At 41.0% G+C, this 26806-nt stretch overlaps 2 protein-coding genes across 3 annotated transcripts; both read left to right on the top strand.

Annotated features, from left to right (window-relative positions):
• The first annotated feature begins 191 nt into the window (after window positions 1-191).
• On the top strand, window positions 192-8031 carry LOC118798497 (trypsin-1-like). The gene is made up of 10 exons (XM_036557873.1): window positions 192-207; window positions 282-515; window positions 2299-2394; window positions 2788-2925; window positions 3121-3295; window positions 3851-4020; window positions 5691-5786; window positions 6853-6995; window positions 7077-7232; window positions 7954-8031. The coding sequence occupies exons 1-10, from the start codon at window positions 192-194 to the stop codon at window positions 8008-8010; spliced, it is 1281 nt and encodes a 426-aa protein (XP_036413766.1). The 3' UTR covers window positions 8011-8031.
• Window positions 8032-12240: 4209 nt separating this feature from the next.
• ethe1 (ETHE1 persulfide dioxygenase) lies at window positions 12241-25838 on the top strand. 2 transcript variants are annotated; one of them, XM_036558533.1, is made up of 7 exons: window positions 12241-12527; window positions 16087-16231; window positions 18446-18594; window positions 21260-21389; window positions 21603-21692; window positions 22616-22732; window positions 25546-25838. In XM_036558533.1, the coding sequence occupies exons 1-7, from the start codon at window positions 12408-12410 to the stop codon at window positions 25590-25592; spliced, it is 798 nt and encodes a 265-aa protein (XP_036414426.1). In that variant the 5' UTR covers window positions 12241-12407; the 3' UTR covers window positions 25593-25838. The 2 variants fall into 2 exon arrangements, with proteins under 2 accessions (XP_036414426.1, XP_036414427.1); XM_036558534.1 differs by lacking the exon at window positions 12241-12527 and adding an exon at window positions 15495-15600.
• The last annotated feature ends 968 nt before the right edge of the window (window positions 25839-26806 follow it).

Genomic DNA, 26806 nt, shown 5'->3' with positions numbered 1-26806 from the left:
CATAGCCCCACCTCATTTTGTTCCCCTGCCTCCTGCCACAGCCCCGCCTCTTCCCACAGCCCCACCTCTACTCACTGTCCCTCCTCTAGCTGTTATATCTGCCCCTGGACCTGCATTTCTGACCCCACCCCTAAACTCCATTTCCCAGAATCCCTCTGCCATAGCTCAGCTGCCCCTCCTCCTCAGTCTCCATGACTCAGGAGCAGTGTTAACGCCCCTCACACTCCCTTTCCCAAACGCCGCCCTCTCTCCTCTCCCCACCCACCTCCTCACCCCTCCAGCCTCCTCTACCTGTCCACAGGTAACAGCTGTGTATCAGCCCGCCCCCGACGCTGCTCCAGCCCCCCCGCCCGCCCCGCCCAATACAGCCCCCCCTCCTGCCCCACCCAGTACTGCCCCCCCTCCGCAGCAGAATGAGGCTGACCCTAACGGTCAGGTGGAGCTGTTGTCTGTGGAGGGTTCGGCTCCAGCAGGGGGCGCTGCTCTCTGTAAAGACACTCCTGAGGTACAGTCAGGTACTGAACGCTCCTCTAATGATTCCTCCTTTAATAACGAGCCTGTGAACGTCTCCAGAATCCGGCCTTTCAGTGTTTAACGGAATCTCGGATTCTGATCTTACATCACAGCGTGAGCTGCATCAACGCGGCTCCATAACCTCAATAAATCCCAGTTTTCATCATCAGAATTTGTGTCCTTAAAATCCAACTGCATGATGAATCACCGGTTTAACATCACTGAGTGCTGCTGAAGGGTTTTTGGGTCCTGATATTTTCTGCCTTCACAAGCAACAGATACTGAATAATTCATATTAGACTGAATATTAAAGGTAGTTTTTTATTAATTTATATTAAGTACTAAAAAGTTTATAGAAGTGCTTTAATAATTCAGTCATAGTGGTTAATAACTCACTCTCATAACTACAGAACATACAGCAGTTTCATAGTAGATACTGAATTCACAGCAGTTAATGAATAATTTATATTATAAAACTGATAGTTAGGGTCCTAAAATCTGATTGGCTGAGCCGTGTTCTAAGCCGTTGTAAAATCCATGACATATGACCGCTCACAGACTTGAATTAAAGTACTTACAGTGTGATTAACTGTAAAATGACAGTATAAAAGGCAAAAAATGTCACTTGAATGTTTTACACACTTCAAATGTCCGTGTTTCAGTCAGAAACCCAGGCTGAATCCCAAACGGCTCTGTACTCCCTAAATAGTGTTCTAGCTATGAAAGTTTAGCAATTCTAGCCTCTACAGCCAAACAGTGCCTCATGTATCGAGTGTGGATGAGTCTGAATCCCAAATGACTGTTTCTTAGCTGTATTTTGCTCTGTTGGGCTGCAGGATCCAGTATTTAAACTCCTATGTAGTGCACTATGTAGGGAGCAGGGAGCCGTTTGAGAAGAGGGGATGGACTGGTGCTAAATAAGACTCGTGGTGGTGATTTAGTGACCAAAAAGTCCTTATAAAGTGAAAGTGTCTGCATTAAACAGTGCTGTGTTATCATATGTTCATTATTATATGACAAAAAGTAAAAATAAATGTATGGAATGACCGCAGTGAACAGCGACGGGAGACGGAACGCTCTCCTCATTTAGCGGTCCATGGCAACAATGCCATGCGCTAAAGGAACTACATTTCTTGGAGGAATACTTGTTTATTATTAATAATAATTCAAATTATTTTCCGAAAAAGAGTGTATTTTATTATGTTTTATGTTGGCTGCTGTTTTATAAACGCAATAAGCCACTCGAGGCGGTGAACTACGGTGACTTTATCACAGGGAAGGAGGTTTTCTCCGCTTCGCGTTGTGCCTAACAACACCCTTCCTGTGATACAATCACTGTAACACACGGCCTCAAGTGGCTTATTAAAGCTTATTGCTTTAATAAAAACTGAATAACTGAATAAGACTAATTCACATTAGCTGCTGAATAATTCATATTGTATACTGAATAATTCATTGTAGATACTGAATATTAATGGTAGTTCTTTACTAATTCATAATAGACACTGAAAAAAGTTCATAGTAGTGTTTTAATAATTCAGTCATAGTAGTTAATAACTCACTCTCATGACTACAGCGCTTACACAGTAGCTTTATAGTAGGTATTGAATAATTCATAGCAGTTAATTAATAATTCATAATAAAACCTGATTAATTTATATTAGATACTGAATAATTCATATTAGATACTGAATAATTCATATTAGATACTGAAGAAATAGTTAATAACTGTGTAATAAGAGTGAAGTTGAAGGATTAAGTGAATATTTTTGTTGTTGTTCTCAGGTGTCTCTGCTCAGTCTGCGTGTTCCTCTCGTCTGGCGATAGTTTCAGCTCTGATTATCATCATCATCATCTGTGTCGTCGTCGTCGCTGTAACAGGTCTGTAATGCCCTCCGTCACACAGCCTGTTCACACTCTATACACTCATATACATAAACACTCTCAGCAGGACTCAGTACTATAAACATTACTGTATATCAGAGACAGGACAAACAACAACAACAACAACAACAACAACAACAATAAAACCATCAAATTACAAAGTTTTTTTAAGGAGTCAGCAGAAGACACAGCGCTATACGAAACTCCAGTTTTATACTGTTCATATTTGCATATATGCAAAATAGCTCCCCTTCACAGCCTTTCCTTTAAGACAGAAGTCAGTGTTTCAATGTGAATATTAATTTTAAAAGCTCGTTTGTCCGTCTCTGTTTCTGATATGGGGTCAGAGACGTTGTCTGATGAGGAGTCTCATCATTTTCTCCTCTGTAGTGAAGTACGTCTACTTTCCATCCAAACTGCAAGACAGCAGCGCCCCCTGTGACATCAAATGGAACTGCAGCGTCACGTCACCCCCCTTTTCCCCCTCTGAGAAGGTTCCTGTCAATCAAACAGTCAACATCTCATCAGGTAGAGTTTCCACACCTGCTGCTCAGACTAAACTGTCCTGCTGGTGAGAAACCCTGTCAGTGAAACCCTCTGGATGTGGGTTCTTCACCAGAGAACCGAACCTGTTCTAACGGTTCTGAAGTGGAGACGTGTTGTGTAGTTCTGTGTTGGATGAAAACCTTTATGTCCCCCCATGTGTGTGTCTGTGTGTTTCAGACTGTGTGGAGTTGGTGGGAGTGGGGGGCCGAGCGGTGAGGATAGTCGGGGGGTCTTTGGCGGTGGAGGATCAGTGGGGGTGGCAGGCCAGCCTGCAGTGGAGGGGGCAGCACGTCTGTGGGGGGGCAATAATAACCCCCCGCTGGATCATCACCGCCGCACACTGCTTCGTAGAGTAAGCAGAGAGAGAGACAGAGAGAGAGAGACAGAGAAAGAGAGAGGGTATGGAGATACAGAAGGAGAGAGAGAGAGAGAGAGAGAGAGAGAGAGGCAGACAGACAGAGAGAGAGACAGAGAGAGAGAGAGAGAGAGAGAGAGAGAATGGAAATACAGAAAGAGAGAGAGAGAGAGGAGAGAGAGAGAGAATGGAAATACAGAAAGAGAGAGAGAGAGACAGAGAGAGAGAGAGAGAGAGAGAGAGAGAGAGAGAGAATGGAAATACAGAAGAGAGAGAGAGAGAGAGAGAGAGAGAGAGAGAGAGAATGGAAATACAGAAAGAGAGAGAGAGAGAGAGAGAGAGAGAATGGAAATACAGAAAGAGAGAGAGAGAGAGAGAGAGAGAGAGAGAATGGAAATACAGAAAGAGAGAGAGAGAGAGAGAGAGAGAGAGAGAGAGAATGGAAATACAGAAAGAGAGAGAGAGAGAGACAGAGAGAGACAGAGAGAGAGACAGTGTGAGTATCTGGACGATGTCTTTAAAGGATTAATCCTCTGATGTTGTTCCTCTCAGGTATAATATGATGTTGGAGTCGGACTGGCAGGTGTTGATCGATACGATCGTTGTGACGCATGGCAAACGCTACAACACCCTGCAGATACACCCCCACCCCAAATTCTCCGTGAACACCAACGACTACGACCTGAGCCTCCTGCTGACCGAGACGGAGATGAGGATGGGAGGTGTGTTTCAGACAGACTCCCAGCAGCTACAGCGACTGACACAGTTTATTTACCCAGAAACACGAACACCACAGTGAATGGAAGACGATCTGTACTCACTGCTCAGTATTCAGACCTCACTGATGTTCATTAACTGTTAGACACATTAGCATAGCGCTTAACTATCCCCACACAGATACTGAATAATTCATAATAAATACTGAATAACTCCTAGTAGACACTGAATAATTCATAGTGGATACTGAATAATTCATAGTAGATGCTGAATAATTCATAGTAGATGCTGAATAATTCATAGTAGATGCTGAATAATTCATAGTAGATACTGAATAATTCATAGCAGATGCTGAATAATTCATAGTAGATGCTGAATAATTCATAGTTGATACTGAATAATTCATAGTAGATGCTGAATAATTCATAGTAGATACTGAATTATTCATAGTAGATACTGAATAATTCATAGTAGATGCTGAATAATTCATAGTTGATACTGAATAATTCATAGTAGATGCTGAATAATTCATAGTAGATGCTGAATAATTCATAGTAGATACTGAATAATTCATAGTTGATACTGAATAATTCATAGTAGATGCTGAATAATTCATAGCAGATGCTGAATAATTCATAGTAGATGCTGAATAATTCATAGTTGATACTGAATAATTCATAGTAGATGCTGAATAATTCATAGTAGATACTGAATAATTCATAGTTGATACTGAATAATTCATAGTAGATGCTGAGCCCAATGCTGGGGGGCCTTATACCCCTCTAGCTCATGCTTGGCATTGGACATGGAGAACTTAGACTCATGTGCAGCTGCTCCAGAGTATCCCATTCTATTGGTCAGTGCTTTTCTATGGAGATTAAATAAGCAGTGTCAGCAGTGGGTGCACCTTAAAGGGGAATTCCACCATTTTTCAAAATTTCTGCATAGTTCAATCTTTGAAACTTGCTGACTTAGATGTCTTTACAGTGGTGGTGATGGGAACCAGGGGTCACCATGACTACAACACAAATATAGACATTTTATTTACTATCCAGAACCACCAGTGAACCTACACGAGTCTTCTGAGTTTATATGGAATGTTGATGATGGAAAATAGTGGAAAATCTGAAATAATAAGTTTTCTTTGGGGACTATTTTGCCTCACAGCGCCCTGCATGTATCCCTCCACCATGAATGGAGTTTATGTTCTCTAAACTATCATAAAACAGTGTCTCAGTCATCAGGCAGTGAATTCATAACCATTTCATGTAGGAACTTTCTGTGAGGAGCTTTTAGAGGTGGACGTCTGGTTCCTATCACCACCACTGTGAACAGTTCTGACTCGGTAAGATTATCTAGGACAGAGAGTTTCACACCAAACCTCTCTGAACGGCTCTGTTTACATCTTAACCGCTTAATTATGTGGTATTAATTTTTACAATTTGGTTCCCTGGTTGAGTTCCCTTTTAAAGTGGCTGAATTCACTCATTAAAAGGCTGTCTGCACACTTTTGGACGTTTCTCTGGACTCATTTTTGTCATTTTTTAAACTTTGTGTTGCTAATAAAGTCTCTGCTCCTCTGAAGGGGAATCAATGAATGACCATCACCTGTAACAGTGATGTAGCAGTAACTGTTATGTTCTCCAGTTCTGAAGAAGTGCTGTGTGTGTTGTAGATGGCGTGCGGCCGGTGTGTTTGCCGGGCTATAAACAGTCATTCCCTGCTGGTTCCTCCTGCTGGGTGACCGGCTGGGGCTACACGCGAGAAGGAGGTAAAACACTGAGTGCTGCACCATTATGATAATATATTTACAGACCATTTACATACATACTGTAAACAGTGGTTTACAGATATTTACTGAGTTTTTCTTCACCTTTGGTCAATGCCGTCCTCCTGTAGTAGATGTAGTAAGAACCTGCCTCCTCAGATGTACACCATACAGATGTATGCTGCTGTTTTGAAGCTCCAGGTCAAACAGCAAACTCAGAGAACACACTGTCACAGCGCTGTTTACAGAGCGGGATCAATGAAATTACAGAAAAAAGGAATAAAAAACACAATCTGGTGCTTTTTATGTGTTCTTTTGATCATTTACGACTGTAGACAAGAGTAATCTCTTTATACCAAATGCAAATGTGAAAAACACAGGACCACAGAGCTGCGCAATACGGCAAAAAATTAAATATTCATACTTATTAATATTCAAAGAAATTTTCACGATACACAATATGTCAAAATATTCATTTTTTCAGACATCTGATCAGTTGGATCAGAGAAATTAAACCAGTAGTGCTACATTTTAAAAATATGATCAAAAACTGTGATTCTTATTCAGTATTTGGCACTAAGTCCAGTTTAATGGACTTAGTTTGGCAATATTATTTGGCACTAATTTTACTTTCTTTATAATGAGTCATGCAGTTGGTCAGTGTCTACAAGCACTGATGATAAACACAATATGCTTATCAGAAAAGCGTATTGTATTGTATTGAGACATAATTTATCACTATAATGATATATTGTCATATTGCCCAGCCTTTTTTATCAATTTTCTGAATAAACAACCAAAACATACAGAACAAAACAATTCGAATAAATAATATGGACAATAAACCTATTATGAACTAATGAAAGTCTCCAGTGTCTACATATACAGGTCATTTTCCTGTCTGTAAGCATTTTTGCTGATGCTCTTATTAGTTATGAATATTGCTATCCAGCTGTCACCCATCCTGAAGAACCTCTTGTTTTTCTAGAGTCTGATTTAGAGCCCAGTGGAGTCCACACAGAGTCCACCCGCTGTGGTAACGCAGTGCTGCTGTTTCTCCTGTGTGCAGGTACCGTGTCGCCCCAGCTGAGGCAGGCGCAAGTGCAGGTCATCGATCAGACCACGTGCTCCGCTCAGTCCGTCTACGGCTCCTACCTCACTCCCAGAATGCTTTGCGCCGGGACCATGGAGGGAGGGGTGGATGCTTGCCAGGTATTCCAGGTGCAGCTGTAAGAGAGCTACCTGCCCCGGGGCATGTTCATGTTTACACCGCGTATGTGTTCTGCCCCTCAGGGCGACAGCGGGGGTCCTCTGGTGTGCCAGACGGGTGATGGACAGTGGAGGCTGGCGGGCGTGGTCAGCTGGGGCGAGGGGTGCGGCAGACCCAACAAACCAGGCGTTTACACTCGTGTCTCTCAGCTACAGCAGTGGCTAAACCAATACATACAGGTAGAGTAATCAATACATACAGGTACAGCAATCAATACATACAGGTACAGTAATCAATACATACAGGTACAGTAATTAATACATACAGGTACAGCAATCAGTATATATGGGTACAGTAATCAATACATACAGGTACAGTAATCAATACATACAGGTACAGCAATCAGTATATATGGGTACAGTAATCAATACATACAGGTACAGTAATCAATACATACAGGTACAGCAATCAGTATATATGGGTACAGTAATCAATACATACAGGTACAGTAATCAATACATACAGGTACAGCAATCAATACATACAGGTACAACAATCAATACATACAGCTACAACAATCAATACATACAGGTACATCAATCAATACATACAGGTACAACAATCAATACATACTGGTACAGCGTTTAATGTCTCTTTCTGTGCTACACTCCTAAAAAGGGGGTTCTTCAAGGGTTCTTTAATAACGACAATGATTATATATAGAACCGTGAGAACTCAAAGAACCATTTAAATGCTGAAGTTTTTGTCTTTAATAGTTTTTTGTTCTCCCTGATTGAGAACCTGTTGTAGGCACTTCTTTAACAAACCTTTTAAATTGTTCTAAATAGCACCAAAGAGTTCCTCTATTGTCACAAGACATAGAACCTTTTTTGGTACTATACAGAACCCTGTTCTGTAGGAGCTGCGTATCTGCAGTGAGCTGGTCTCTGTGTGTTTCAGGCTGAAGACTCAGGGAGATCAGACGGAGATCCGACGTCGCTGGATGACTCGTTCTGATCAGTTTTTTAATCAATATTGTCACAATGTTTTTGTTACACTGATATTTCTGTTATGTTGTGTATTTCTGATGTTTCCAGTAGAGGAACCTGCTGGTGGTCACGTAGGCCGCGCTAGGCTCCTGTACAGGTTTGGTGGCTTATTGCCAACATACTAATAAAGCGCTTCCTACCAGCCGCTCCCACAGCGTCGGGGCGTTTATGGTGTGTTTTGATGTTATACCTCCTCCTGGAACTGTAGGAGTGCGTGAGCATGAGGTGCTACGTGCTGGTTTAGTGTTTCACCTAGCGCTGTCATGCTAATTTAGCATTACTCAGCTAATTCAGCCGCTCCAGAGTGAGCAGGAGGGAGATTGGCATGACTCCCACTCTACTGTTACACCACAACGAAAGTGACACAGCCCAGAGGCCGTATTACAGAAACATCTTAACTCTGATCTCTGATGTGTTTGGTCTCCATGACGACTGAATTCAGGACAGTATCTATTCCAGAATAACAGTTCCTACCTTCATGATCTCATCATGAACTCCAGATAAGAAAACAGCATCACACAAACATCCTAACTAGACTAAACCTCCTAAATCCTGTCCTAACTTTAGGATGAACCCCAACAGGGTCCTCACTTCTGTTTAAGGTCCGTTTCTATGGTTTTTAGGCAGCTGTGTCAGCAGCATAGTTCACTACCAGCATAATGAGCTCCATTTATTCCTACTGTAAAACGCTGCTTTCACTGTGAGATGATTTTCTTTTCTAACTCTGCGTTTTAAAGATCTCAGACGCTGCAGACTCGATCTCCACCGCCCCTCTGATCACCTTCGTGTGTTAATGTTGATGATGAAATATTACAGTGATGGTGGTGAATAATGAGGAGACGGAGCTGAACGTGTGTCTGTTTATTAGGAGGAGTAACGTTAGTGCGCTCGGCTAAAGCGTTTGGGAAATGGAGACTGAAACTGAGGAGCGGCGACGCTCTGATAAACAGCAGGGGGCGCTCTCACAGTATTCACAACTTACAGCTGATCACACTTTAGTTCTGTTTGGCCTTTTTTACATCAGTAACAGCAGCTTAACTCACATTTTAACATTATTCTGATGACGTGTTTTACGTTTCAGCTGTGTGTTTATGGTCGGTTGCTAAACAGACATGACAGCTGATTGATGACTCTGATCAAGCAGGTTAAGATTCCCTAACTGGAGATAAGATGCTGTAAGATAAGATAAAATCCCTAAATTAAGGTCAGATTTGATTCTGTAATACGAATGTGTGAAAAATCTTATCTTGACCTGTCAGATCTGAACTTAGAATGAAAAGCTAGGAAATTTCTGTGATTATATCCAGTTTGTCACTGTGCTTTTCTAAGCATATCATGGACATCATCAGTATCAGAGTGTGAAACGACAGCAGCGCTGAAGCTTCAGTGTCAGTAAATGTTTTATCAGCTGTTCCTCTGTAGAGTCTCTGTTCTAGTGCGGTTCTGCGCTCTTCCTCACATTAACTGAGATCTTCCTCGTCTCCTCTTCTGTAGAGTCTCTGTTCTAGTGCGGTTCTGCGCTCTTCCTCACATTAACTGAGATCTTCCTCGTCTCCTCTTCTGTAGAGTCTCTGTTCTAGTGCGGTTCTGCGCTCTTCCTCACATTAACTGAGATCTTCCTCGTCTCCTCTTCTGTAGAGTCTCTGTTCTAGTGCGGTTCTGCGCTCTTCCTCACAGTAACTGAGATCTTCCTCGTCTCCTCTTCTGTAGAGTCTCTGTTCTAGTGCGGTTCTGCGCTCTTCCTCACATTAACTGAGATCTTCCTCGTCTCCTCTTCTGTAGAGTCTCTGTTCTAGTGCGGTTCTGCGCTCTTCCTCACAGTAACTGAGATCTTCCTCGTCTCCTCTTCTGTAGAGTCTCTGTTCTAGTGCGGTTCTGCGCTCTTCCTCACATTAACTGAGATCTTCCTCGTCTCCTCTTCTGTAGAGTCTCTGTTCTAGTGCGGTTCTGCGCTCTTCCTCACAGTAACTGAGATCTTCCTCGTCTCCTCTTCTGTCTTCAGTGTGAGAAATGAGGAACAGTCACTCTTCACTCCAAACTCTTGGGAAACTGGGCGAGTTTTCAGATTTACAGATCTGCTGCAGCTCATTGTAAAGTGTTTCAGAGGAATCCGGGCAGAGTTACAGTTTCTAGGCTGTGACGGACCGACTGGGTGAACCAGTCTGCTACAGCGCCACCCTGAGGCAGAGCAGTGCTGCAGCTCTAGTTAGTTAAGAACACCAGAGACAGAAGCTGATTGTGGGGGAAGCAGATAAACAATCAGCTTCACTGAGTCTGGATTTGAGCGTCTGCTCTGCATTACAGCATAACGTCATAATAAGTTTATTTTCAGGGACCTTGACCTGAGACATTCAGTGGGTCCCTTGACCCTTCAGGACCCCCTGTATTTCACACCTTGATCAGCACTTAAAAACATATCTCAACAGCTTGTTTGATCACAAATAGAGCTTAACTAGTCCTGACTGATTGCATTTGCAAAATGCTGAACACAAATCAGTGGATTCTTAGTTTTAATAGTATTTCTTAGTTGTGGCACCACTTTGTCTCTCCTAACTTAAAAAATAAATATTGTGACATCATGCATCATTAAAATCTTCCTGAAGTATCGTGATATGACTTTTTGCCATATCGCCCAGCTCTAAAATAACAGCCATTACCATCAGCGCTAGAACAGCTAGCAAATATTTTTGTTACTAAAACACAATAAACGAATGTGAAGGTGGATGAAGATGCACAGATCAGCATCACATAGTTGGTGTTGGAGCAAATCTCATATCTCTAAACCAGTATCTTTATAGAAGAAGGAGAAAATTATTATCATATCAGTCAAATTTGTTTTCCAAGTAGTTTTCCAACTTTTTTTTTGGTCTGTTCATCAGGACATTCAACACAATGCAAAAGTCAACTGGAGTTTATGGAAACTATGCTGGTCAACCAGAATAACCATGCAGGTTAACCAGCTAAACCAGCACCAGACCAGCACAAAACCAGCTTAGACCAGCCTGGGGTGAAACAGTTCATTGTAGAGGTTCAGATGTCTTTACAGTGGTGGTGATAGGAACCAGGGGTCGCCATGACTACAACACAAATATAGACATTTTATTTACTATCCAGAACCACCAGTGAACCTACACGAGTCTTCTGAGTTTATATGGAATGTTGATGATGGAAAATAGTGGAAAATCTGAAATAATAAGTTTTCTTTGGGGACTGTTTTGCCTCACAGCGCCCTGCATGTATCCCTCCACCATGAATGGAGTTTAAGTTCTCTAAACTATCATAAAACAGTGTCTCAGTCATCAGGCAGTGAATTCATAACCATTTCATGTAGGAACTTTCTGTGAGGGAGCTTTTAGAGGTGGACGTCTGGTTCCTATCACCACCACTGTGAACAGTTCTGACTCGGTAAGTTTATCTAGAACAGAGCGTTTCACACCAAACCACTCTGAACCGCTCTGTTTACATCTTAACCACTTAGCTATGTGGGTTTTTGGAAAATGGGTGGAGTTGTCCTTTAATTCTTTATAGAAATGTTGGGTAAGATGAGCAGGGGCCGGATTTGTGGTCTTGGATTAAGCCTAGCCTTGCACTGAACTGCGTTTAGTCCACACTCGTACAAAAGATGGTTCTATTTAGAAGAAACCTTCAGATTGATGGAGAAGGTGGCGTATATTGTTCCATATAGAACCTTTTTGAAAGGGGTTCTGTATAGCACCACCAAAAAGGGAACTTCTGCTGTTACAAGCTTCACATCATGACGCTAGCAGAAACCCTTTTGGTGCTATATAGAACCTTATACAGCACATTTCACCATGCAGAGAACCATTTAAGTATGCAAGTGGTTCCATACAGAACTCATGGTTCTAAATAGAACCCTTCCCTTTGCTAAAGAACTCTGCAGTTTTAATGAAGGTTTAAGGTGGTGAGGTTTGTGTTTTGGGCCTTTTTGTTGCGCCTTCTCACCACCAGGTGGCGGCCGAGCGCGCTCGTGCTGTGCTCGCGCACGAAAAGAAACGCTCTACTCTTCCTGTTTGTGCCGTGAGCGCGCACGAGACTGTTCAAAAACAAAATCAATCAAACGAATCTGAACCGAATCTGACGGGATCCGATCAGATCTGGAGATCTTTAAACTGATCCAGTCAGTGTTCAGGAATGAAACAGAAAAGCCAGTCACGTCGCGTGACGTCACGCCGCAGTGGAGAGCGGGGCGGACGTTGCAGAACGACACGCTCTCCGCGCGCCCGTTTACAGTCATTACAGTGCTCTTATCTGCACCGCTCGCACGCGCACAGGTTTTCGGAACGCGGCTCGAGCTGCTACTTCTCAAACCGGTTTGGTTTGTTTTGGTAACCTAATCTGATAATTATGGGTTTGGGCTTGGCCGCGCGCGGGTTTAAAGCTGCGCTGACCGCCGCGAGCTGGAGATACACCGGACTGAGGGCTTACTGCGCGCGCATGGAGACCAAGGGGCTGCTGTTCCGACAGGTGAGGTCACCTCACAGCGCTCACCTGCAGAGCAGAGCAGAGGAGGAGAAAAGCGCCGCCGCGTTTACAAATAACCTCCAAACCGACTCGAGCAGAGGGAGAAGTGAAACCTAGACCCTAGAACCTAGAACCCACCGAACTTCCGAGTAGCTTAGGGAACTCCAGCGGAACTTCTTAGAACGTCAGCGCCGGAGCTACGAGGCTGAGCTCTGCTTCTTGATCGAATTCCCCGGTCCACCTTAAAAGTGTGCATCTGTTGCGCTTTGGCACGTCAGGCGCCTGAATGTGAGCAGCAGCGTTTTAAGGTGGACCGGGAAGTTTGGAAGGAGAAGCTGGGGAGTAATGAGAGTTTAAGCAGTTTAGGAGCTGAACCGGCTAATCGGACTGAAGTGAAACCCTAAAGGGAGTCAGGGGGTTAAAGCGGAGACTGTTTTCCTCGTTTGATTGTTGTTGATATTTGGGTGGGTGGGTCACTGTGCCGAGTGAGTGAGAGCCCCGTCCTCTGGCACTCGGAGCCTACGTGTAGTTCTGCATCTCCTCTGTGGAGCTGATCTGATCTCTCCACACGGCGCTGTACTGTCCGCTTTACTGCTAAAGGCTCTGCAGTTCGCTGATAAACAAATCTGACATTTCTGAAACACCCAACGTGACTTAAAGGGCACCTCCACCCAAAAAGGTGCTTGGTTAGTTGTAGAGAAGCTCACTCACTCAGATCTCTCTCCAGCGGTGGTGGAGCACTCTGAATGACTTTTGTTTACAAAAAAACAAAAACAGTGGTGGAATTGCCCTTTAAGGCTGCTTATTAACCCCCCACACTCTTCCATCGAGTTTTTATGAAAAAAGCTTAACTTAAAAGCCTTTTTTGTAGATTACTGATGTGTTTTGATCTTTTTTATCTTATTTCTGTTGATCATTTCATTGAATGGATCAATGGAGTTTTTATGACATCTTAATATTTTCCTTACTTTTTCAGGGATTTTGTCTGTTTTCTCTTCTTCTCTTTATTATTGATAAAGCAAATGTGTTAAAAACAGCACATTCTGTCTGTAACCAGACACATCAGTGTTCAGTTGGACACATTTTGTGTTGTTTTTATTGCAGAATGTGTTAAATCACAAAACAGTGTGACTCAAAAAGTGTTAAAATGGGTGACTCAAGTTTGTGTGTCGTTATTTAACACATCTTTTTTTAGAGTGTTATTATTATTATTATTGTTATTGTTATTATTATTATTAGGGGTTCATCATTTTTGTGGTAGAGATGCTGATGACTAGTAAAAAGTGAATGTTGTTCTAACTTTTTTAGGGCTTTTATTTTGTCTATTTTCTGTTCTTCTCTTGTGCTGGTTTTTATTTGCCTTTATCCTTGTAAAGCAGCTGCATTGTTTATATATATACATATATATATATATATATATATATATGTATATATATATATATATATAATTTTTATTTAGGTTATCGAGAGCTGTTATGATCAGTACTGTCGCAGATCAGCATTAAATGTTAGAGCTTTTTCTCTGGTCTGCATCATTATAACTCACTAAAACAGAACACAAAGCACTATTAATCACCATTGATCACTGTTAATCACTATCACTGCGCTGTTAAGAGCAGATCAGCAGCTGTTGTGTCAATCAACAGTGAGATTTAATGAAGGTCAACATGCAGCTGTAATGTATATATAGTATAGGGTTGAATGTGTTAGTGTGTGTTAGTGTGTGTTAGTGTGTCTTAGTGTGTGTTAGTGTGTGTTAGTGTGTCTTAGTGTGTGTTAGTGTGTGTTACCATGTGTTACCGTGTGTTAGTGTGTTAGTGTGTGTTACCATGTGTTACCGTGTGTTACTGTGTGTTACTGTGTGTTAGTGTGTGTTAGTGTGTGTTAGTGTGTATTAGTGTGTGTTAGTGTGTGTTACCATGTGTTACCGTGTGTTACCGTGTGTTAGTGTGTGTTAGTGTGTGTTACCATGTGTTACCGTGTGTTACCGTGTGTTAGTGTGTGTTAGTGTGTATTAGTGTGTGTTAGCGTGTGTTAGTGTGTATTAGCGTGTGTTAGTGTGTGTTAGTGTGTTACCGTGTGTTAGTGTGTGTTAGTGTGTGTTAGTGTGTGTTAGTGTGTATTAGCGTGTGTTAGTGTGTGTTAGTGTGTATTAGCGTGTGTTAGCGTGTGTTAGTGTGTTACCGTGTGTTAGTGTGTGTTAGTGTGTGTTAGTGTGTTACCGTGTGTTAGTGTGTGTTAGTGTGTTACCGTGTGTTAGTGTGTGTTAGTGTGTATTAGTGTGTGTTAGCGTGTGTTAGTGTGTATTAGCGTGTGTTAGTGTGTGTTAGTGTGTGTTACCGTGTGTTAGTGTGTGTTAGTGTGTTACCGTGTGTTAGTGTGTGTTAGTGTGTATTAGCGTGTGTTACCGTGTGTTAGTGTGTGTTAGTGTGTTACCGTGTGTTAGTGTGTATTAGTGTGTATTAGTGTGTGTTAGTGTGTGTTAGTGTGTGTTAGTGTGTGTTAGTGTGTTAGTGTGTGTTAGTGTGTGTTAGTGTGTGTTACCGTGTGTTAGTGTGTGTTAGTGTGTGTTACCGTGTGTTAGTGTGTGTTAGTGTGTGTTACCGTGTGTTAGTGTGTGTTAGTGTGTGTTAGTGTGTATTAGCGTGTGTTAGTGTGTGTTAGTGTGTGACCTTTGACAGAAACAGTGTTTATGGTGTGTAGGTATGAAGATAAGCTGGGAGGAGGGACCTGTACATTTAGCTGATTCACTGTGACTCTGTGTCTCTCTCTCTCTCTCTCTCTCTCTCTGTATCTCTCTCTCTGTTTTTTCTCTCTCTGCTCTGTCTCTCTCTCTCTGCATCTCTCTTTCTCTCTGTTCTCTCTCTCTGTATCTCTCTCTCTCTTTTTTCTCTCTCTGCTCTGTCTCTCTCTCTGCATCTCTCTTTCTTTCTCTCTGTTCTCTCTATGTCTCTCTCCTCTCTCTCTCTGTCTCTCTCAAGTTCAAGTTCAGGTTTGCTTTACTGAAATGACAAAAATGACATTTTTATTGTCAAAGCACTGCGACAGTCATCTGTAAAGAGGTAAAAGATTGAAGGTAAAGAAAAAGAACAGAACACAAGATTAATGTATAACAGTACGACGGTTATGAAGAAAAAATCAATTAATAATATAAAATAATATATAATAAGAAAACAAAACCTGTTTTATATACGCATGCGGTATATAACAAGTGAAGAAAGTTATTTAGCAAATATGTTAATGTGATTAAGAAAGAAAACGATCTTCTGATGAGTAAACTCATACGGTCTCTCTCTCTCTGTCTCTCTCTCTCTCTCTCTCTCTCTCTCTCTCTCTCTGTCTCTCTGTCTCTCTCTCTCTCTCTCTCTCTCTCTGTCTCTCTCTCTCTGTCTCTCTGTCTCTCTCTCTCTCTCTCTCTCTCTCTGTCTCTCTGTCTCTCTGTCTCTCTCTCTCTCTCTCTCTCTCTCTCTCTCTCTCTCTCTCTCTCTCTGTCTCTCTCTCTCTGTCTCTCTGTCTCTCTGTCTCTCTCTCTCTCTCTCTCTCTCTGTCTCTCTCTCTGAAGCTGTTCGAGGCTGAGAGCAGTACGTACTCCTACCTGCTGGCGGATGTGGAGAGCAGGGAGGCCGTGCTGATCGACCCAGTGCTGGAGACGGTGGAGCGAGACCTGAAGCTCATCGACGAGCTCGGCCTCAAACTCAAAGTAGCCGGTAAACAAAGATCAAAGAGCACTTTAAAGAGATCAGACAAAACCTCAGATATGCCCAAATAACCCCCCCAAAAAGACAAGTCGACACATGTTCAGCGTCTGAACTGCCCTTCAGTCTCAGCCCTGGAGCTACGAGGCTAAAGTCACTAACATGTAACAGACCTCCAGTTAGCGTGATCACTATTAAAGGCTCAGGATTTTTTGCTGCTAAACAAATGTGACATTTCATACTTTGTTAGCCCCCTTTTACCCTGTTCTTCAGCGGTCAGGACCCCCATGGACCCTCACAGAGCAGGTACTATTTGGGTGGTGGATCATTCTCAGCACTGCAGTAACACTGACGTGGTGGTGGTGTGTTAGTGTGTGTTGTGCTGGTCTGAGTGGATCAGACACAGCAGTGCTGCTGGAGGTTTTAAACACTGTGTCCACTCACTGTCCACTCTATTAGACACTCCTACCTTGTCAGTCCACCTTGTAGATGTAAAGTCAGAGACGATAGCTCATCTGCTGCTGCACAGTTTGTGTTGGTCATCCTCTAGTCCTTCATCAGTGGTCACAGGACGCTGCCCACAGGACGCTGTTGGCTGGATATTTTTGGTTGGTGGACTATTCTCAGTCCAGCAGTGACACTGAGGTGTTTAAAAACTCCAGCAGCACTGCTGTGTCTGATCCACTCAGACCAGCGCAACACACACTAACACACCACCACCACGTCAGTGTTACTGCAGTGCTGAGAATGATCCACCACCCAAAAAGTACCTGCTCTGTGAGGGTCCATGGGGGTCCTGACCACTGAAGAACAGGGTAAAAGGGGGCTAACAAAGTATCAGAGAAACAGATGGACTACAGTCTGTAACTGTAGAACTACAAAGTGCACCTATATAGTAAGTGGAGCTGATAAAATGGACAGTGAGCGTAGAAACAAGGAGGTGGTCAGAATGTTGTGCCTGATCTCTGTATATAACTTTGCTGAAGAACAGTTTGAGAAAAGCAGAGACTCCAAACTCGAGGCAGATACCGAGTTACCGGCTGAGTCAGAGCAACACGCAAGTGGCGACGTGAACTCAAGACTGAGCAGCGTGTGAGTCCCCCTTAAGTAGCGAGCCCACAGCTGCTACTGCTCAGCCCTAGTTACTCAGTCCTGGCTCTCTGGCCCCTCCTAGCGGCCAGAGGTGGCCTAGCAGGTTGCCTGGACGTTACAGCCAGTATTCTGCATTTCACTTGTACTCAGTGTTGTAGCTCAGTTCTGTCATTCTGAAAGTGCCACAGACCTTATTCCTCTAATCAGAAACACTCAGTTCACACAGCCCTGATCCTCTGCTGTCATGAATAGTCAGTGCATGCAAAATGTTCTCCAGTTGTATGCAGACGTTTTTGCACCTCCAGTCAGATGCAAAATTTTTGCACCTCCAGTCAGAAAAATGTTTGTTCTCTGAAAATTATTTTCCCACAGAAAATTAAGTTATACATGGAATTTGACTGGAGGTGCAAAAATTTTGCACCTCCAGTCAAATTCCATGTATAACTTAATTTTCTGTGGGAAAATAATTTTCAGAGAACAAACATCTGCACATTTCAGTGCACAGTTGCTGTTTATTTGCTCAGTTAACACTTTGGAAACGATAAAACATAAAATATCAACTAGCGAACAAGTTTTGTTTTATTTGTTCTCCAGTGTATTAAATTCAGTAAACAAGCAGTGATTGTGTATTAAAATGTGTCTCTGTAAAGGATGTGTTTACTTATTCACACTCAGAAAATCAACAACTGCATGGAATTTGACCAGGAGGTTAAACTTTGACTGTTTTTGCATGTGTTTATTGCCAAATCAAAGGGTTCAAAGTCGCTTAATAGGGAATAACTAATAAACTAATAAATGTACTTTGATTATGATGATTATTACGATTATTATTAATGCCCTTTGAACAAAACACATCCCAGTCATTGTTTTCACTGTTCAAAATGACCTAAATTACCCTCCGTTCTTTACTGTTTAACCAAAATCAGTCTGCAGCAATTAGTCTATTCAGTGTTCACGATGTTATGCACAGACATGCTTTGCTTTAAAGGGGTTTAATGTTCATATGATCCACACAGTCATTCTGACAGACTGTAATACACTACAGGAAGTGTAGGGGGCGATATGGCTTCTACTGTTTCACTTAAAAAGCCTCTATACTGTAACTCACAGTGTTCTTTATGTTTCCTCCTCCAGTGAACACACACTGCCATGCGGACCACATCACGGGCAGCGGGCTGCTGAAGCAGAGAGTGTTCGGGCTAAAGAGCGCCATCTCTGTTCACAGCGGAGCTGCTGCGGACATCATGCTGACCGAGGGAGACAAAATCAGCTTTGGCAGACACGTAGGAGGACATAACATGTTAATTACGCTCTAATTAGGGTCAATTACACTTTAATAAGCATTAGTGTTTACCAGAGGTGTGAACTATGAGGCAGGAATTGGCTTCATATTCTGTTTTTCCGTTCCACCTTAAATGCTACACCTGAGACGCCAGAATGTAACAGCTGCACCATTTAAGGGCGGAGCGGAAAATTTGAATAAGAAGCTGGCGAATAGGAATCCACGTAGAAAGTGACGTTTGTTAGACTTTGTTCTTCACTATTTGGATCCTTTTGGTCTGAAATAAAAGGCCAAAGCTCCACAGAGAGAAGTGTAAACATCAGCAAAGAAAATAAAAACTAATATCCTAGTATTACGGCACTGACACTGAGCAAAGCCCTATTGGAGCTGGATTAGTTTATCGGAGGAGGTCCGGTATCCGGTAATGTGTGAGTGATCTGGTTGGCCGATTCCCCAAATTACCCCAAATAGCCCAGATCAAAACATCATCATGCAGCTATTTACCTCAGCATTATGAGACACGCGCCACACTTCCCCACAATAACAACACACTCAGTGTGTTTACATGTGCTCAATAATCTGATCATAATCGAATTTCTGCAGTTATCAGATTTTTCAAATGATCATGTTAACACCACACTGTGATCTAGAAGTCTGATTAGGGAATCCAATAAAGAGGCTGGATTTTAGCTCAGTCATCAGATTTCTCAGTGCTGTAAACTCTTACTCTGATTTCTTTCGTCTCTCTCAGTCTGAGCATGTGTGAAAACAGGCGGCGGTTCCGGAAATAAGTGAGCAGCGTCGCCGCAAAACGCAGCAAAACACATTCAGAGCGGAAACCAAATACAAAATAAAGGATTTAAATGTTCTTCGTCTAGATGATTGTGATCATATTTTCAGGTAAAGTGGCGTGATTTAAAAACAAAGCTACAGCACGATGTTTTTACGGTACGTTTACATCGCGTCTTCTTCTTCTGTGAGTTTACTGACCGGTTGTGAGGCAGAAATCTGATTACTGTCCGAAACAACTTGCATAAAATAATTACTTTCCCCAAAACATATGTATATAAACAAAAAATATGATCTGAAAATACTCAGCAGAGTAAAATCCATCAGTATTTCCTGAAGTGCATGTACCTGAGTAAATGTAAGCCCTACCCACCTCTGAATGGGGTTATGAAGACGTCATTAGCATGACATGAAAGGCAGTTTTAGTCAGTGGCCTAATCGCATTTCGTCACTCAGCCAGCCGCTTTTTGTTGAAACAGTATGTTTTGCCCCACCACTTTTAGAGGTGTGGCGCCACCCCTGGCTCTAATAGTGAAGCTGAGAGCCGATCAGAGCTGATTATATTCACAGTGAAGACTCTGCTGGTCAGTTTGCTGGTCAGTTTGCTGATCATGACGTGATTCATTACGTGACGTTACTGATTATGATGAGCTCATGCGGGTCGTTTCAGGGCGCCGGTTCACATTACTGACAGATTAGAGTCTCTTACCTAAACGAGTGAACCATCATGTTAGAGAGATCAGATCTGAGAAGAACATCAGATTTGAGAAACGTGGCTAATAATGTGAACAGAGCTTTAGTGAAGAGTTACAGGTTTATTACACTGTAATTATAGTGATTACAATATCTGCCATAACTGTTACTTAACTAGAATTGTAGTGGGGCGGATTGAAGATAATCATACTGGATTTGATTAGATTAACTTTATGACCCTCGATAATAAAAGTGGGTTTTGCTTCTCTTTATTTGGATGTACAAAAAAGAAAAAACACATTTATTTATTTAATTTCCAGTCAAAACAGCCATGAAATACAAGTTATTCATTTTTCAGTGTCAGAACAAACAGATTTAACAGAAAACAACACACCAGCTCACTCTACTCTCAGCTGTGTGAGTCAGTGAGTCTCTCTCCCTTTATTCCAGCTTCCATTCTGTTCAGGAGACTCACTTTCAGTTCCTCAAAGAATCTGCAGACACACCTCCAAAGTTCAGTCTTAGAAGCTGGTTGATGATTTTCTGAAGTAATCAAACACATTCAGTGGTGTTGAGGTCTGGACTCTGGGGTGGTCAGTCCATCGTTCAGCTTCTTTGTTTGGTGTGTCCGTCTCCTTTTCTCAGTGAGGTTCTTCTTGATCAGCTACACATCCTTTCAGACCCACAGCGCTGAGTCGTCTTCTCACAGTGGAAGGATGGACAGAAACACCTGTGGATGTTTTCAGATCTGATCAGCTTGATTTTCTCCTCTCTCTCAGAGATGAAAGCTTTAAGTGCTGTTTATCTGATGGGGGCAGTTTTGGGGTCGACCAGGTCTTCCAGGTGGTTGTTAGGAGATATTTTCTCTGTAGCTTTAATCAGTTTTTGAGCTTCTGTTTGTCACTTTAACTTCCTCCTTCATTACACAGGTGGATTATTTTACATATAATGTCACAAACATCACCTTAAAAATGAATTTAAATTCTACTTAATGGCTGTTTTGACTAGAAATAGAAATCTGACATTTAAATGGTACACTCTTTTAAAAAAGACGGTTCTTCAAGGGTTCTTTAGTAGACAGTGGTTTTATACAGAACCATGAACACTTAAAGAACCCTTTCCAGAGTGTAGTGTACTACCTTTCACTCTCCTCTTGTTTACTGTGTCCGTTCTGCTGGTTTCAGAGCCTGACTGTGAGAGAGACGCCAGGTCACACTGACGGCTGCGTGACGTTTGTGACCGGAGATCAGTCAATGGCCTTCACCGGAGACGCGCTGCTCATCCGTGGCTGTGGCAGAACCGACTTCCAGCAAGGTTCCTGACCGCGTAGTGTTATTAATTATTTTATGATGTCTCTCTGTCTTTGATTAAACCCACACTTCATTAAGTTGTGCTGTAATCCAGACATTATCGTTGCTTTACTGTTCCTGTTAGTCTGGCTCTACTGCTGTAGTACCATGAGCACAGATGACCACAGGGTGGCAGCAGTGCTCCATTACTCAGCTCCTCTGTTTCTGTTCCTCTCAGGCTGCTCAAAGAAACTGTATGAGTCTATTCATCAGAAGATCTTCACTCTGCCGGGAGGCTGTCTCGTCTACCCAGCACATGACTACAAAGGTCTGTGTTCAGAATCTCTCTCCTAATGCAGTTCAATTCAGTTCAATTCGATTCAATTCAGTTCAGTTCAGTTCAGTTCAATTCAATTCAAGGTGTTTTATTGGCATGACGAATAGTGCTACATTTGTATTGCCAAAGCAACAGGTTACAGGGCTCTCTCTCTCTCTCTCTCTCTCTCTCTCTCTCTCTCTCTCTCTCTCTCTCAGCTTCAGCTCAGACTGCTTATCTGGGCATTAAAGAATAGATTAAACTGATTTAACTAAATGAAGGATTGATTTAACAGATTTTACTGAATGGAGGATTGATTAAACTGAATGAAGGTTGATTAAACTGAATGCAGGATTGATTAAACTGAATTAACTACATGAATGATTGGTTAAACTGATTTAACTGAATGAAGGATTGATTAAACTGATTTAACTGAATGAAGGATTGATTAAACTGATTTAACTGAATGAAGGATTGATTAAACTGAATGCAGGATTGATTAAACTGATTTAACTGAATGAAGGATTGATTAAACTGAATGCAGGATTGATTAAACTGATTTAACTGAATGAAGGATTGATTAAACTGAATGCAGGATTGATTAAACTGATTTAACTGAATGAAGGATTGATTAAACTGATTTAACTGAATGAAGGTTGATTAAACTGAATGCAGGATTGATTAAACTGATTTAACTGAATGCAGGATTGGTTAAACTGATTTCACTGAATGGAGGATTGGTTAAACTAACACACTGACAGTCATAAAATCACAGTGTATTTTTTATCTGCATTTATTCTGACTTTAGTGGTTCTTGAAGAGTAAATGTTTACTGCCCAGATAAGTGGCTTTACTTTGTATGTTTTTTAAAGTGTCTAAGACTTTTATATATCTGTTTTTCGACTGACCGTCTTTTCGCTGCTTTCTCTGAGCAGGACAGACTGTGTCGACAGTGGACGAGGAAAAGAAATTCAATCCTCGGCTGACTAAATCACTGGAGGAGTTTGTCAAGATTATGGACAATCTAAATCTCCCCAAACCTGCGAAAATAGGTACTGAATTCATCCATTCAGAGAGACTTTTATTCATAAAATCTCACTGCAGAGACTTTTATTCATAATATTTCACTTCATGGGACTTTTATTCATGATATCTCACTGCACTGACTTTTATTAATAATATTTCACTGCAGGGACTTTTATTCATAATATTTCACTGCAGAGACTTTTATTCATAATATCTCACTGCACTGACTTTTATTAATAATATCTCACTGCACTGACTTTTAGTAATAATATTTCACTGCAGGGACTTTTATTCATAATATCTCACTGCACAGACTTTTATTCATAATATTTCACTGCAGGGACTTTTATACTTAATATCTCACTGCACAGACTTTTATTAATAATATTTCACTGCAGGGTCTTTTATTCATAATATCGCACTGCACAGACTTTTATTCATAATATTTCACTGCAGGGACTTTTATTCATAATATTTCACTGCAGAGACTTTTATTCTTAATATCTCACTGCACAGACTACTATTCATAATATTTCACTGCACAGACTTTTATTCATAATATCTCACTGCAGCTCACTGACTCTGCAGTGGCTTTTCAGCACCACCTGCTGGACAGACTGTAGAACTTCCTAAATCACTGATGCACTTTAAATGGTTTGTCGGTTCGAACTAAAACATTCACAGACAGTTGAAATGGTTTTAATCAGCTCAGATAAACACGCTGATTGAAACAAATCAAAGGAAAATAACTTCAGATGAACAAAAACAATATTTTAAAATCAGTTTTTAATCTAAATCACACAAAGACTTTAATCAGCTTCTGTTCCTCTTTTTCTGTGTGAGTTTGTGAGGAAGCAGACGGTTCGTTTACTGTCCGCCTGCAGTCGTGAACCCTTTATTTTGACAATAAACAGTCTAAGTCTAAACGCGTCTGATCAGATTCCATTATGTTGATTTTCTGAGTGTGAATAAGTAAACACACCCTCTACAGAGAGTCACTACTGCACATTTTAATACACAGTTACTGTTTATTTACTGAATTTAACTCACTGGAAAAGTTACACAGAACGTGGCAGAAGATTCGGCACGTTTTATATTTTGTGTTTGAATTTTTTTTCCAAAATGTTCAATTCAATAAATAAACACCAGATGTGCTGAAGTGTGTTCTGTGTAGAGTGTGAGTTCAGTGTTTACTTATTTTCAATAAAATGTAGAATTTGACCAGGGGCGTACAAACTTTTCCACACAACTATACATTTACATTTTGTTAAAGTATGTATAAATAAAGTATAAATGTTTCTTTTAATGATAACGTAGAAGTAATTAAACTAATTAAATTGGACGTCAACATGATTTTTAGATGCTTTATTCAGTATTTCATGTATTTTGTGCACAACAGTGATATTCAGCTATAAACAATATACTGTAATTATCTGTTTACAATATTTGTGCAGTTTCCTCAATATTTGATCACAACATAATTAAGATTTGTATTTACACACTATAACTTCACTTACATTGAATTACAGTACAAAGTCCAACACAAATATAATACACCTGCAGAACTATTAATGACTGTTAACGACCTCCTCGCCCAGTTAAACGAATCACAAAAAGCTTTAAAAGATAAAAATAAAAGGTTCTTTGGCCAGCGGCAAGGAAGAACCACTTTTGGTTAATGTAGAGCTTTTAGAACGTTTTTCAACGTTCAAGAGAATAAATTTCCTCCAGAACTTCTTACGTTAGAAGGTTAGAAGTTCTTTGGAAGAACCCTTAAATCAGTAAGAACCTATATATATATATATATATATATACACACATATAAATGTGTGTGTGCGTGCGTGTGTGTGTGTGTGTGTGTGTATGTGTGGGTTATTGACGTGACATGTATTTTTCATTTTTTGTGTCCAAGTAAACTTTTTTCCAAAAAATAAATAAATAAATGCATGATAAATATTAAATTATTAAACAGTAACATTTTTATGTAAAACAGTTTTCAGTGCATTCATAAAAAAATCATTTTAGTTTCTTTTTGTCTCTAAAAGTCTAAAAAACTCAGGTGGTGCAGCCGTCCAGCCATATATGCTGATTAAAACTTTAAAACAGAATTCATGTTGTAAATTAAGGCAACTTCAAAAGAGCTCAACTTACTGAAAAACTTTTTGTCTGCAACTTCTTACTTCCTCAAATGTCTGGCCAAAAGCAAAGGACTTTTATTTTGACATGCTTTTACAAAAGAGGGGCCAGGGTATTGCATTATAAAAGAGACCTCAAGTGACCTTCACGGTGTAATGCCAAGGTCACAGTAAAAGTGTGATGTTTGAGTCGCGGTTAGAACGGATCTGTTTACCGTGTCAGGTGGTCTGACCTCAGGAGAACCATGAAAATGTGGAATTATCATATTAATATTTCTTTATTTGAAAAAAAATGTAAGTATAAACTCAAGTTGAAGGACAAAAATTTCTACAAAGTAGATCCTGTTTCATTTTAAATTAGTCTGAAAAGTCAGGCGGCGCAACCAGTCAGTCAGATGGAGCAACCAGACCAGCATAGTTTAATAAGTGAAACAGGCAACTAAAGCTGTAATAACTCTCACTGTATTTAACATAGAAAACGTCCAGATGTGCAAATATAAAAAGATTGTCATTTTTGAAAACCTTATTCGTCATTGACCCACATATCAACAGAAAGTTCTTTAGGGAACCATACTGGTTCTTCTATGGCATCACTTAAAGAACCCTCAGGCACAAAGTGTGTAATTACAGGATTCAGGAATATTCAGGAGCTGAATTGTGATCAAAACAAATTCATATATAACATGTTGTTGTTTTGCTGACAGACATCGCCGTGCCTGCCAACCTGGTGTGTGGCCTTCATGAGGTTTGATCTCCAGATGGTTGTGAAGGATCTGATGATGAGACACTTTCGGGACCTCTTTAATGCCTTTAACTGAATAAGATGAGATTGTGTTTTTATGTATCGTATTAATAATCGTATTGGGACCTCCTGCTTCTGTGCTGCTGATTTTAAGACGTACAGTAAGAACTGTATCTGACAGGATCATACAGAGTAATAGTGGTGTATAAATGGAGACAGTGCATGCTGATATTAAATAAAGGTGTTTAAACCACAGATGCTCTGGTCGTGTGGTCGTTTCCTCTGTGGTGTCCATCAAGGAAGCTCTCGGGATGAGGGCCGTTCCCGAAAGTGCAGAGCCGGAAAATCTCACACATCGTTTACAAGTCAAATCAGACGTGTGTGTACACCTCTACTGTACGCGCACCGGCTGAGCTGCTCACTGATACATCAGCACTGTGGACAAGCATTAAGAATCTTAAGCATTAAGAATGTGCTGTTAATGGTCCTATATAGAACCTTTCTGAAAAGGGTTCTATGTAGCAGCCAAACAGGTTCTGCTATTGTGACAATGTAAAGTTTACACAATAGAAGAACGCTTTTGGGTGCTATATAGAACCCTTTTCAAAGCAGTTATAAATAGAACCATCTACAGCACATTTTCCATCAATCCGAAGAACTAGTTCACCAGACAGAGAACCATTTAATCATGCAAAGGGTTCTTTGAGTGTTCGTGGTTCTATATACCATCAGAACCCTTGAAGAGCCATCATTTCTAATAGTGTACCTTTCTGGAGATACTAGGTTTGTTCCCACAGCAGTGAAATATATATGTGTAAATAAGCACACACACACACACACACACACACACACACACACATATATGTATATATATATATATATATATATATATATATATATATATATATAACTAAATAACAAAACTCAAACCAATACTTTATTCATAGTTTACAGTGTTTTATATATATATATATATATATATGACCTGTCCAGGGTGTATCCTGCCTTCCACCCAATCACTGTGGGGATGGGCTCCAGCTCCCCCTGCAACCCAGAAGGATAAGCGGCTTGGAGAATGTGTGTTTGTGTGTGTGTGTGTGTGTTTGTGTGTTTGTGTGTGTGTGTGTGTGTGTGTGTGTGTTTGTGTGTGTGTGTGTGTGTGTGTATATTTATAATATATAATATTTATTACAGGCTGTTTAATTGTAGGTGACCAATTGTAG

Source organism: Colossoma macropomum, unplaced genomic scaffold (assembly GCF_904425465.1).
Source record: "Colossoma macropomum unplaced genomic scaffold, Colossoma_macropomum, whole genome shotgun sequence".
Classification (NCBI taxonomy): Eukaryota; Metazoa; Chordata; class Actinopteri; order Characiformes; family Serrasalmidae; genus Colossoma; species Colossoma macropomum.
Note: the sequence above shows the minus strand (reverse complement) of the source record. Positions and strands in the feature narration are given on the sequence as shown.